Source organism: Oryza brachyantha, chromosome 11, assembly GCF_000231095.2.
Source record: "Oryza brachyantha chromosome 11, ObraRS2, whole genome shotgun sequence".
Taxonomy (NCBI): domain Eukaryota; kingdom Viridiplantae; phylum Streptophyta; class Magnoliopsida; order Poales; family Poaceae; genus Oryza; species Oryza brachyantha.
The window spans coordinates 13021516-13033864 of NC_023173.2; the positions used below are offsets into that span (position 1 = coordinate 13021516).

The 12349-nt window shown below is 37.5% G+C and overlaps 1 protein-coding gene across 1 annotated transcript; it reads left to right on the forward strand.

Moving 5' to 3' along the window:
• The first annotated feature begins 2108 nt into the window (after positions 1 to 2108).
• Positions 2109 to 11574, forward strand: LOC102707911 (ATP-dependent DNA helicase At3g02060, chloroplastic). Its single transcript, XM_040528935.1, has 15 exons — positions 2109 to 2301; positions 2904 to 3146; positions 3361 to 3606; positions 3992 to 4126; positions 4526 to 4650; positions 5921 to 6060; positions 6341 to 6411; positions 6855 to 7016; positions 7778 to 7864; positions 9178 to 9351; positions 9787 to 9831; positions 9943 to 10113; positions 10207 to 10392; positions 10624 to 10960; positions 11048 to 11574. Exons 2-14 carry the CDS (start codon positions 3018 to 3020, stop codon positions 10723 to 10725), a joined length of 1773 nt encoding a protein of 590 aa, XP_040384869.1. The 5' UTR covers positions 2109 to 2301; positions 2904 to 3017; the 3' UTR covers positions 10726 to 10960; positions 11048 to 11574.
• The last annotated feature ends 775 nt before the right edge of the window (positions 11575 to 12349 follow it).

A 12349-nucleotide genomic window follows, 5' to 3' on the forward strand; every position in this document is an offset into this window, starting at 1 on the left:
GGGATGGAGGCACATTTAATTTTTTGCCACTCTTATGAATGTTCATAATAGATTTGTCATTGGACCCACATGTCATAGTCTTATAAGGATCCACTTGTCATAGATAGCGAGTGACAGTGACAAAAAGTTAAATTTCCCAAAGTTAAATTTCCCGAGGATAGAATGTCATGCAGATAGTAATCATCTGAGTTTTCCGCTGAACTCATTACTTTTTATCGAGATAAAAATTCTAAAGCTTAGTCTAGGAAATGATTATTATAAAAGTTCAAATTTTGCTTACATTCGTAAACATAAGCAAGATGGGGCTGGAAAGGTTCAACTCAGCAATGAACTACACAAAATGATAATCGATTTGACATGCACGTATATGTGGTGTCATTTTGTATTTCTAGCCGCCTTAGGCAAGGTTAAGACACATTTTGTTCTATATACGTCCATTCAAAAAAGCTAATTAAGAAGAAAGTTTAGATTCATACCAAAATTTTCCCTTTACTGTTTAAGTGGCCCTAGTCCATAATCAATTTATCCCTTTGTTATTGCATGCAACCAGATATATCAGCACACTACCACTGCCTTAAAAGAACGTCAACGGTTCATAAAAGTTTACTTGTATATGGGTCCATATTTCGATAGGACTTTGTTGCCTCTCTTCTTTTCCTCATCCCTCAGTTCCCTTTCCCCCTATATTTTAGGGGTCCGGTTCCTCTGCAGTAATGCAGAGGAACACTGTTCATGTCAATAGCACAGTGCTTTAATGACATAAACAATGTCGAAATATCGTAGCAACAGTGATTCTTAAGCACTATTCATTTCTGTAGCAAATACTGTAGCACTAGATCTCATCCATCCATTTCGATCCAACGGTCATGAGATATACTAAATTTACGGTACTGTTACTCTTTACAGTAGCATGTTGCTGCTACAGCGGATCTCGTTCTAGTGATTTAATTCGTAGTTGGGTGTGGTTTTATACCTCTATGGTAAATGCTAAATGCTTTTTTATAAACAATCTCTTATAATTTTTTATGTCTTAGCCAAAAAGATGCATTTTTCTAATCAGCCCTTTTCTGCCTACATAAGTAATTAATAAACGTTTATCAAAACAAGTGTCTATGTAATACAGTAACTATACCTGCCACCTCGTCTCACATCTAGGGTGATAATGGAGCAAGAGCTATGGATCATTTCACAACCCAATTCAGCTCTTTTATATTTTGAGCTAAAAACATATAAATTTTATGTCACCCATCGTTAAACCCAAACCTTAAATTCAAAGGTACAAAATAGATGACCTGTTTATCAGATACCACCCATGCCACGTTACACTTACAAACCATCTGGTTGGAGGCCTTTTTTTCACACACAATGGAAATTATATTTTCTAACAAAACATTTATTTCTTTTTATAAATTTAAAATAAAAAAATTTAACTAAACATAACCCAAAAAAAAAAAACATCTCCCCCAACGGTCGAAGCAAATATCTCCTCCCGCCCCTGCACCCGGTCCACGCAAAGCCACCCAAAATTATCTCCTCCCGCTCCTCTTCTCCCCACGCAAAGCCACTATCCACTCGTCGCGGCTCCCGCTTAAACCCTCCCCTCCTCTTCCCCGGCAACCCCTCCGCCTCCGTCTCCGCCTCCATGGCCGCCCCCACCGCCTCCCCCACCGTCCCTCGCGCCGCCCCACCGCGCACGCGTAGCCCCGGCCCTCTCCTCCACCTCGTCCGCCCGCCGGCCCTGGCGCGACGACCCCGCCTCCCGCAGCTCCGCCGCGCGCGCCTCCCGGTGGCCGCGGCTGCCACCGCCGCCACCGCGGCCGCCGCGGCGTCGTCCGTCGCTCCCGATGACATCTCCCAGCTCAACCACCGCCTCCGCGCGCTCGTGCGGCGCCGCGACGCGTCGTCGGCGGCGGCGCCGTCGTCGCCGTCGTCGTCCGTCGACCCGGCCCAGGCGGAGGCGTACGTCCACATGATCCGGGAGCAGCAGCGGCTGGGGCTGCGCCAGCTGCGCGGGGACGCGGCGGGGGCGGGGGCGGAGGCGGAGGCGGAGAGCGACGGGGACGGGGACGGAGGGGGAGGAGGGAGGAGGAAGGGGGTGGCGGCGGGGAGCTCTCTGGGCCACCGGGTGGACCCGCGGGAGCTGGAGCCCGGCGAGTACGTCGTGCACAAGAAGGTCGGCGTCGGCAAGTTCGTCTGCATCAGCGCCGAGGATGGTGTCGACTACGTGTTCATACAGTACGCCGACGCCATGGCCAAGCTCGCCGTCGACCAGGCCGCGCGCATGCTCTACAGATACAACCTGTATGCCTCCACCGCTAAACCCAAACACCATTGAGTAGTAGCTATACGTCAATTTTCCCATAATTGTGTTATTTGAGATGTGTGAGAATTTTGCCGCATAATTGATTCCTGCTCTGAATGGCCGCACGAGATTTTCAGGTTTTATTCAGCTTTCAGCCCCCATTGAACGAACAAGGAAATTTGCTTATATAAATGTTGTGAAAATTGCTATGCCTCTGTTTAGAGGCATTTGGAATGTCAAATGACAAATGGCAAAAGTTTTGGTGGCAAAAGTTTTGATATTGTATTTTTGCAAGTTGGTGTTTAGAGGCATGCAAAAGTTGCCATTATTTTTGCAAAAGTAAGGGGTGATCCATGTCCCTATGCACTTTTAGCGAAATTTGCCAGTCTAGACTGCCAAATGCCAAATACAAAGTTGTCATTTTCTTACTCTAGTGTTTAGATCCATTTTGCCAAAAAGTGCTTCAAAATGGCAAAACTTTTCTCATTTTGAAGGATCTGGCCTATATCTGCGCTTGCAGTTTGATTTACTGTTTTATGTGGGCCTGCATGTTCCTCTAATTCTGATGGAAAGTAAAAATTCACGTTGACCATTTATCCAGACTGTTGTTTTCTGCAGACCTCATGAGAAGCAGAGACCACGGAATTTGAGCAAACTGAATGATCCTTCCACATGGGAGAAGAGGAGGCTGAAAGGGAAGCTTGCTGTTCAGAAGATGGTAGTCAACTTGATGGAGTTATATTTGCAAAGGATGAGGCAGAAAAGGCCTCCATACCCGAAGCCTGTGGAAATGGATCAGTTTACTGCTGAATTTCCTTATGAGCCTACTCCAGACCAAAACCAGGTCTGCTCTGAATCAAATACTGTTGTTCTTTCCTTTATTTACTTGAAAATTCTGATAGCATTTTTCAAAAGTGAAGTAGCTGCTATTCTTTCCTTGCGTAAGAATTGTTGGCAAACTGATGAACCCAGATGATTAAGTAGTCCATGCACTGCTTTACTAATACATATTATTAAAATGGCATTAATGGATTTAATTGACCTTATTCTAATAACAGGCATTTATAGATGTTGAGAAAGATCTGACTGAAAGGGAAACACCGATGGACAGATTGATCTGTGGAGATGTTGGTTTTGGTAAAACTGAAGTTGCAATGCGTGCTATATTCATTGTTATATCTGCAGGATTCCAAGCTATGGTTCTTGCTCCAACCGTAATACTAGCCAAGCAACATTATGATGTAATGTCTGAGCGTTTCTCCAATTATCCTGATATAAAGGTTGCCATGTTTAGTGGTGCTCAGGTATAGTATGGCACAAAACAGATTTACCTCAATGTGCAATTGCTTAACTACTAAGTATTACTGTATTAGTCTTTTCATTAAGTGTGCTGCTCTTACCTCAATGTGCAAAGATATATGAAGGTTCCTTTTGTTGTTAGCTATAAGCCTATAAGAAAAGAATGCTTATGAAATATATATCTTCTGTTGTACAATATGTAATAACCTTTTTTTCCTGATAGTCAATAAGGGATTCCAATACTGATCAGCATTTTTTGTTGTGATAGTGTTCATATGCGGGGTAGGTTCTTAGATAGGAAGTCATTCCTATGTTTTTAAATTTTGTTTGTTAAATGCTGGGCATCGTGTCTCTATCTTTTGCATGACTCGGTACATTTCTTCTTTACAGACCAAAGAAGAAAAAGATGAGCTAATAACAAACATAAGGAATGGTGATTTGCAAATTATTGTTGGAACTCATGCTGTTCTTACAGAGCGAATGGCATATAACAATCTTGGTCTCCTAGTCGTGGATGAAGAACAGGTGCTGTATGCCCCGCTGTATATATTAATGTTTTCTCTATTTGATGCTTTTTGGGTATATAGTTCATAACAGTGATGGTGATAATTTGGGTAATAACCATAAAAAAATAATGATTTAATTATATTAAAGCTTATATAAAAGGAATACATATAGCAAGGGAAAACCTTGTTGTTGGAGAATATATTGAATATATTAAATAAAAGACACTAGATTGTTTCAATTTTACCTTTTGTATTTTTCTAATGGTCGAAAGAATGGTTGTTGTAAAACTTAAATAGTTAAATCCGGTGCTTGTAGATTAATGCTAGGACAGCCTACCAAAAAATTACTAAAAATCTCACAATCAAAATCTACCATGTATTTGTTTTTGTTCATATAATCACACTGTTTTTTTAACAGAAGTTTGGTGTTCAACAAAAGGAGAAGATTGCATCATACAAGGCTTCTATTGATGTTCTCACACTGTCTGCAACACCAATCCCACGTACTCTGTATCTTGCCTTGACTGGTTTCCGTGATGCCAGGCAAGATGACAACAATATAACTTTTTAGTTTTTTGTTGGATGAGTTATTGCTGTCATTTATATTTGTTGAGTTCACTAGATCTAATTTATTACAAGTGCAATAATTACCACTGTTTTCTGGAGATAATTTGTGGACAATGGTTATGAGTATAACAACTAATTTCACTGGAGCTAATATAACATGCATAATAGTTACCACTGTTTTCTTCGGAGTTTGAGATGATTTGTGCACAGTGGTTATGTGTAATAAACAAGCATAAATCTTGGTGGTTGGATATTGCTATTTCATTCTAACCATGTACTACCATATCTTATAGGACTGTTGTGCATGTGGAGTTATAAAATACATCAATTTTAATATTTTTGTGTTTTTGCATGATATTTGATCAAAAGAGTGATCATAGCAAGCCCTTCAACCTTAGTCGTTGTATGGCGTTCTATATAAATCTAATTGTGATGGTACAAGGAATTTGTAGAGGACTACCTTTAGGGTTCTTTTGGGAAGACGAATTCCCATCCCATCCTCACGGATAAGCCAGGATTTTGGGTTGGGGATTCAGGTCTCCCAAAATGACCCTTCAGGATTGCAAAAGGTGGTAGGTTCTTGGTATTGTAGCAGAAAAAATGGCATACTCCCTTCGTCTAAATATGCAAGGGATTTTTGCCCCTTTGGTTTGTCCAAAAATGTAAGGGATTATAGAATTCTGAGACAATATTATATTCCATATAAATCAACTCATCAACTAGTTTATTCCTCACCCAACACCTTTTGTACTGGTTTACTCCCCCAACCATCACCTTTTGTACTTGTTTATTTCCCAAATAATAATCTTTTGTACTCTGATTTGTCCTTCTACTACTTCCTTAATTTTTGCAAAAAATGGCATAATCCCTTACATATTTGAATGGAGGATGCATTTTGCGTATATTTGTATGATTTGAGAAGTTTCGATTAGGTAGGTTAATTTCAATTGACATTTGGGGAAATATGACAGGCAATTGTCAGGGAAAAGGAAAACTTGAATTCCTGATATTGAAGCTCTGCTACCATATTCTTTTGGTATGTGGGAGTCAATGGACAAATATACTATTATAGCTTGCAAAATGTGAATACATGCAATAATTTAGGGCATATCTGGCAAGCTAGTCAACTATAGTGTGATCTCTATTCTATATATTGTTTATTCTTCAGAACTCCACTACTTTGGTCGCGTTCAATCTCTGAGTTTCTTTCATATTTTCCATGACACAAGTATATGTATGATTTCAGTTTAATGTCTACACCACCTCCTGAAAGAGTTGCTGTAAGGACCTATGTGTCGGGATTTAGCAAAGAAAGGGCTCTATCAGCTATTAAGTTTGAGTTGGCACGTGGTGGTCAAGTTTTTTATGTTGTTCCACGAATAAAAGGTTGAAACTTGGTTATCTTCATATGACTATTTGTTTCACAATATATATGCTCATGATCCATGAACCTTAAGACAGTTTTTTTTTCTCAATATTCTTTGTCTCACTTTAATATTCAGTAAGTTGGATGTGTGATTATAGATTCTTCTAACATTTAGCCTATTGTTGGATGCATCCACTAACAATTTACTACTGTCCATCTAGAAACTGCAATACCAGTCTTTTGATAATTTAGTTTGCAAATCAGCATTTATGTCTAATAATTTATTTTGTCTTGCAACAGCAATAGATGACGTGCTGCAATTTCTTAAGGATTTTCTTCCAGATGTTCCAATGGCCGTTGCTCATGGAAAGGTTCATTGACAAAATTCCAGATGTATTTAGTGTGCTATCTCATAATTCTGTATTGTAGGCTATTTTTATTCGTATACCCTGCATTGTTTTAAAAGCCAAAGTCCAACATGAGAAATTGAGAATTTCTACTAATGGAACTTTCTTATATTACTGTGATATGAATATATTTCCTTGTGTAGCTGATTACTAGTTAAACTAACTTAACAGGAAACTCTATGTGGCCCTTGTGGATGGCTTTGTTGTTCGATAGTTTATTTTGAATTTGGTTAGCTATGGCTATTTATTTTTTGTAACACTTACAATCTGCTTCAAGTGTATATCTTAAGTTACTAGTTATTACATGGAATATGTTAGGTTAACAATCAATAGCTATGTTCTATTTGCATAGTTCAATGGTCATTTTCCTCATTAATTAAATTTCTTGCCAATTCTTTTTCCCACAGAAAGTTTCAAAGAACATACAACTTGCTATGGAAAAATTTGCTTGCGGGGAAGTCAAAATTCTTGTCTGTACACACATCATTGAAAGTGGAATAGATATTCCGAATGCCAACACGATTATAGTCCAGTATGCTGAATTATTTGGGCTTGCACAGCTGTATCAGGTGGCTTTCCTTTTCTGATATGCTTTACTTTTCCTTATGGCATTTTTTAAAACAAAGGTAAACAATGTTCTTTCTTTTATTGATAAGAGATAAAATAATGCCAACCCAAGAAGGCAAGAAAGGGTAAACACCAAAACACCAGTTCAAGAAAACTACAGGCACCTTATTATGCCATATTTATTTTAACATTTACTCCTATATTTTATAATATGTGAGCATGCAAATTCAATTGATTGTTGAACTATGCCCATTTGCATATAGTTGTCTGAGCATCTTACTAGAGTTTTTCTTCTTTATAAATACAAAATCTATACTACTATAAATATTGCTAGTGGTGGTGGTGTACACCATCACCACCACCAACTCCTTGTTTTTTTTAATCTATACTCTATTTTTAAAAGAAAAAATAATGGCGGATTCCATATATATACCCGTTCTCACTAGCTCTACTTATTATGAGAAACCGTGAGATTAATAGACCCATATGTCAATAAAAAATATATGTAACAATTAAAATATGACACATGTAAAAAATATTAACAACATGTTATGATATTTTTTTAAAAATTAAATTCCGTTACAATGTACGGGCAATGTGCTAGTAATCTATAAAGAAAACAAGTATGAGCTGGCTTGTGCCTCTGTTTTGCTTTCTATGATACTATTATTGTATTTAAAAGTAATATATGCCTTAGTTATTTGTGTTGTTTCTGATGCATCTCTCTACTTCACAAGTTCACTGCTTTGTCTTTAATTCACAGTTGCGGGGTAGAGTAGGAAGATCAGGCACAGAAGGTTTTGCATATCTCTTCTACACTGATAAGTCTTTGCTCTCAAAGATTGCAACGGTGAGACTATAGTGACCCTAATTTTGTTTATTCATACCCATTTCTTATTACAGCATTCAAAGCATCCAAGGATTGATACTGAAAGCATTTTTGCAATGATATTGAATATGAATGTCTAGTTAGAAATATGACCTAGATTTCTGTTAAAGATAGTTTGTACCTATTATTTGTAATTACATAAGACCAGTTAACAGTCTTGGTGGCACCTAATAAGCAAACATTTCTGTTATCGATGACTTACATAGGAATCTATGTTATGCTTTCTAGGTTTCAACTTATTGATGCTTTCTGTGCCCTCAGTCCTGACCACCACTTGTATGACTAGCCTGATGCCATGGCCAAACGAAGCAAACTAAACTGTAGCTTTACTACTTTCACAGCACCTGATGTTTGACCTTTATGATACCTTTCTATATGGCATTTTATATAAAAAATCATAGTTTTTTAGTATCGGCATTATCATTCAATATATCTTTTGCGGATTGAGTTCAGAATCTGTGTTGTGTTTTGCTATCTTATGTCAGCCTGTCAGGTCTTAGTAAACTCTGCGCTAGTGTTAGTTTGTTATACATGCAATTTTCTGATCAGTAGGATTGCATTTCACTATTAATTCCAGAAACACTATTGCTCCCAGTTTCAATATGGAAACCAAAATAGCAACACCAAAAGTAGTATCAAACAGATGTACAGAATTTTGATGTTAGTTAGTATTTAAAACAACTAAAAAATATATCTGAAAGAACCTTTGGATTATTGGTGGCAAAGATTATTCGTGACTCTGTAATCTGTACATTACTTATGCTCATCTTGTCTAGCCCAGTTGTAGGCTTGTAGCTTCAGCCTTTCTTTGTTGAATTCCAGATGAACTGATTTAACCATTTTCCTTCCCTGCCCTATCTTGAGTGTTGCCTGAAACACCATATTTCCAGATCATGAAAAGGAATTAATTGTTGCTATTTTGTATATGGGACAATCTGCAGTTCCAATCTGTTTATCTTGCATAGCCAGGAAAGCTCTTGCAAATCTACTAGTATTATTTTTTCAATAAGAATACCCACTGGAGTACTGGACATTAGTTATTTTTTTCAGAACCTACATTCAGGAAGGATATTTATTTATAAAATAACTACAGATGTCCATCTTGCTGGAACCTGATCGCAGTGTCCTATTTATATGGACAATGGAGATCCACCTCCCGTTTACCCCAAAGATGGCTTGCAGCTTGCTTACCCATGAAAACTATGTGTGCTTTGCTCCCTTATCCAACTTATCTTTTCAGTTCTTCATCTGCAGTTCAATATTTCCATGTGCAGGATAGACTTGGAGCTATTGAGGAGCATTCAGATCTCGGTCAAGGTTTCCATGTTGCAGAGAAGGATATGGGTATTAGGGGGTTTGGAAGCTTGTTTGGTGAGCAACAATCTGGAGATGTTGCAAATGTTGGCATTGACCTATTCTTTGATATGCTTTTTGATAGCTTGTCAAAGGTATGCACACCAATCACACCTATCCACTCATGATATATTTTTCTTTCTTTTATTCAAGTATCCACTTTTTTTATGGTTCTGCAGCAGCCATTCTTATATCCTTTATTTGGTAGTGGTTATCTCATCAATTATACATATCCTCTCATGATATATTTTTTTATTTCTTTTATTCAAGTATTCACTTTTTTTTTCTTTTTGCTCTGCATTTGTCATTCTTATATGCTATATATTTTGTACCATTGGTTATCTAACATCATTTTGAAGCAGATACAGTTCTATTTTAATATTCTAACAATTTGATACCAATCGTACTGTTATTCTATTTTTAATTTTGTACATCCTATAATGAGCCAAATAACCTTCTGCAATTATTGCATAGTGTTATTAATTATTTCCTGTGATTATTTTGACAAGACTGTTTTCTATCTTTTTTAGGTTGATCAATTTTGTCTTGTTCCTGTTCCTTACAAAGATGTTCAGGTGGGCATGGAATTTATTTTCTTTGCTGCTATAGCTTTCTTATGCAGTGATGAATAATTTCATCCAGATAATCTGCCATTTGAAATTCACAAACTTTGTGTCTTTGGACAGCTGGATATAAACATTTCTTCACGCCTCTCCTCTGAATACATAAGTTATCTTGAAAATCCAGTGGAATTGCTTAATGAAGCCACAAAAGCTGCAGAGAAGGACCTATGGACCTTAATGCAATTCACAGAAGATCTTCGCCGACAATATGGAAAGGAGCCTCGTGATATGGAGGTTTGCTATTGCTAAGATTCGTACGAACATGACCAGAGTTGAAGAAGTTGAAGTTTGATTGCTTCATAATGTCTTCCTTTTTTTTCCTCACAGCTGCTATTGAAAAAGCTCTATGTAAGGCGGATGGCAGCGGATCTTGGTATCAGTAGGATATATTCATCTGGCAAAACGATCATCATGAAAACAAACATGAACAAGAAGGTATTTCGGCTCATGAGAGAAGCAATGTCTTTGGAGACACATCGAAATTCCCTATCATTCACTGGGAAGGAAATTAAGGTAAGTATCAATGTATCCCCATGTATAGTTTCCTGGAGAAAACAAAAATGTTAAAAGGTATTTTTGCAAATATTTTTCCAAAACGAGTAACTAAAAGATATTGCTGGAATATACATGCATGAATATTGAAAAGTGAATTGGTGTTACCTTGTTCAGCTTCCTATCATTAAATATTCAATTTCCTACATGCAGGGAATATTATTTTTCTTTTAAAAATTTGCCTTTTTGTAGGGTGAACTACTTGTCAATTTGCCGGACAGTCTACTCCTAAATTGGCTTTTTCATTGCTTAGCAGACTGCTATGCTGTAATACCGGCACTCGTGAAGTACTAGAACTTGTTTGTGAAAATTGCTTAGCAGACTGCTATGCTGTCATACCTGAGAACATGACACAGTTTGTGAGAAGGCAGACTTGGCTATCTAGATGGTCAGCGACAGATCGTTCTCCGTTGTATGGATTATTTGCACACACGCATAGCAAGTCAAGGGCTGGCAATCATACACAATATTATTTTCTTATACGGATAGCAAGGTGTTGGCACAGATGGACTAACCCATACACAAACTGGTAACATTTGAATACTTCACGGTAATGCTATTTTTACTTCTTTAACGACTCTTTTCATATCTGAAATCTCCTACTAATTTTTTGCAGGAAGATGGTGCAGTGAAGAGCTAGCAAACATTATGTTAGATAGCAATGGATTATTGATAATGCTAGTCATTAACTCAGACTCAGCACGGCACTCTAAACAAATTGGAAGGCTTGAAAACTCAGTTAAAATTCTTCCTGACATAATAGGTTACTTTCAAATATCTTCGAGGATTAATTTTTAACAGAACCTCCAAGATTTTCATATATTGTTTGACTAGCACGTATATAAGTCATGTCTTGCATTGACCCATTTTCACCATACACCAAGGTGTTTGATCAAGAAAGTGTAAGCCAGTCGATTGATATATTGTGTTGGACACCTTTTGTCCAACCAGATGGTGATAGTTTAGTTTAGTGCAGCAAAGTTGGATTTTTTAAGAGCTATACTTCACATTCAATTCTTGTATCATAACGCAGATAAACTGGAGATACATGTATAACAATGAAGATGAACTCTTTTTTGTTGAAATGTACAAATTCGCTTGGTAAAATTACATAGCCTTAGGGCATGCACAATGAAGTGATGTAGGCCGTCTGAAATATTTGCTGTGAACACCATCACCATGTAAGATTGGAGTAATGTGGGTGAGAGCGGAGGGTATCGTCTGTTCATTGATAAAACCGTTGTATAGAGTAAGTTATGAATTCTATGAATCCATTGCAGATAACTAAGTAAATGAACAAAGGTTAAAGTGTGATGTATTCGTTCCGTTTTACAATCTAAGAGTTTTCATATTTTCCTAGATTAATATAAATGTTAATAAATCTAGATACATATAAACTATATATACTGATAACAGCTATCTGTGCATTGCATAATCCCCATATACATATACATTTTGTTTGATATTCTGGCATAACTGACACGTGAGACCATCCTCACGAGCCTATATGCACGTTGCTTTTAACTTTACGTTAGAGTATTTGATTATGTCTAGTCTAAAGTAGAAATACAACATCCGATAAACAATAGTGCTCTCTTGCACATCTTGTTACAATTAGTGCTCAGGATGATCGACCAACTAATCATTTCTCAATTACAGTATGGAGAACATGCAAGAAATAAATTCAACAGCGCTGTACTATCCTTGAATACCATTTTTATAACACAAAATATGCAAGGAAATTGATCAATGTGTTACTCCTTAAATACCATCTTGCTAAAAAGATATATGACGTGTGTTCCTAACGATGCTCGATGGGAGCGTCACACCTTTTCCTCCATTGAAATGTCAAAAACATACTCCAACCCCTGAACAAAGACGAAAGATGTCAGACATTAATAGTTCCTGTTCAACTCGT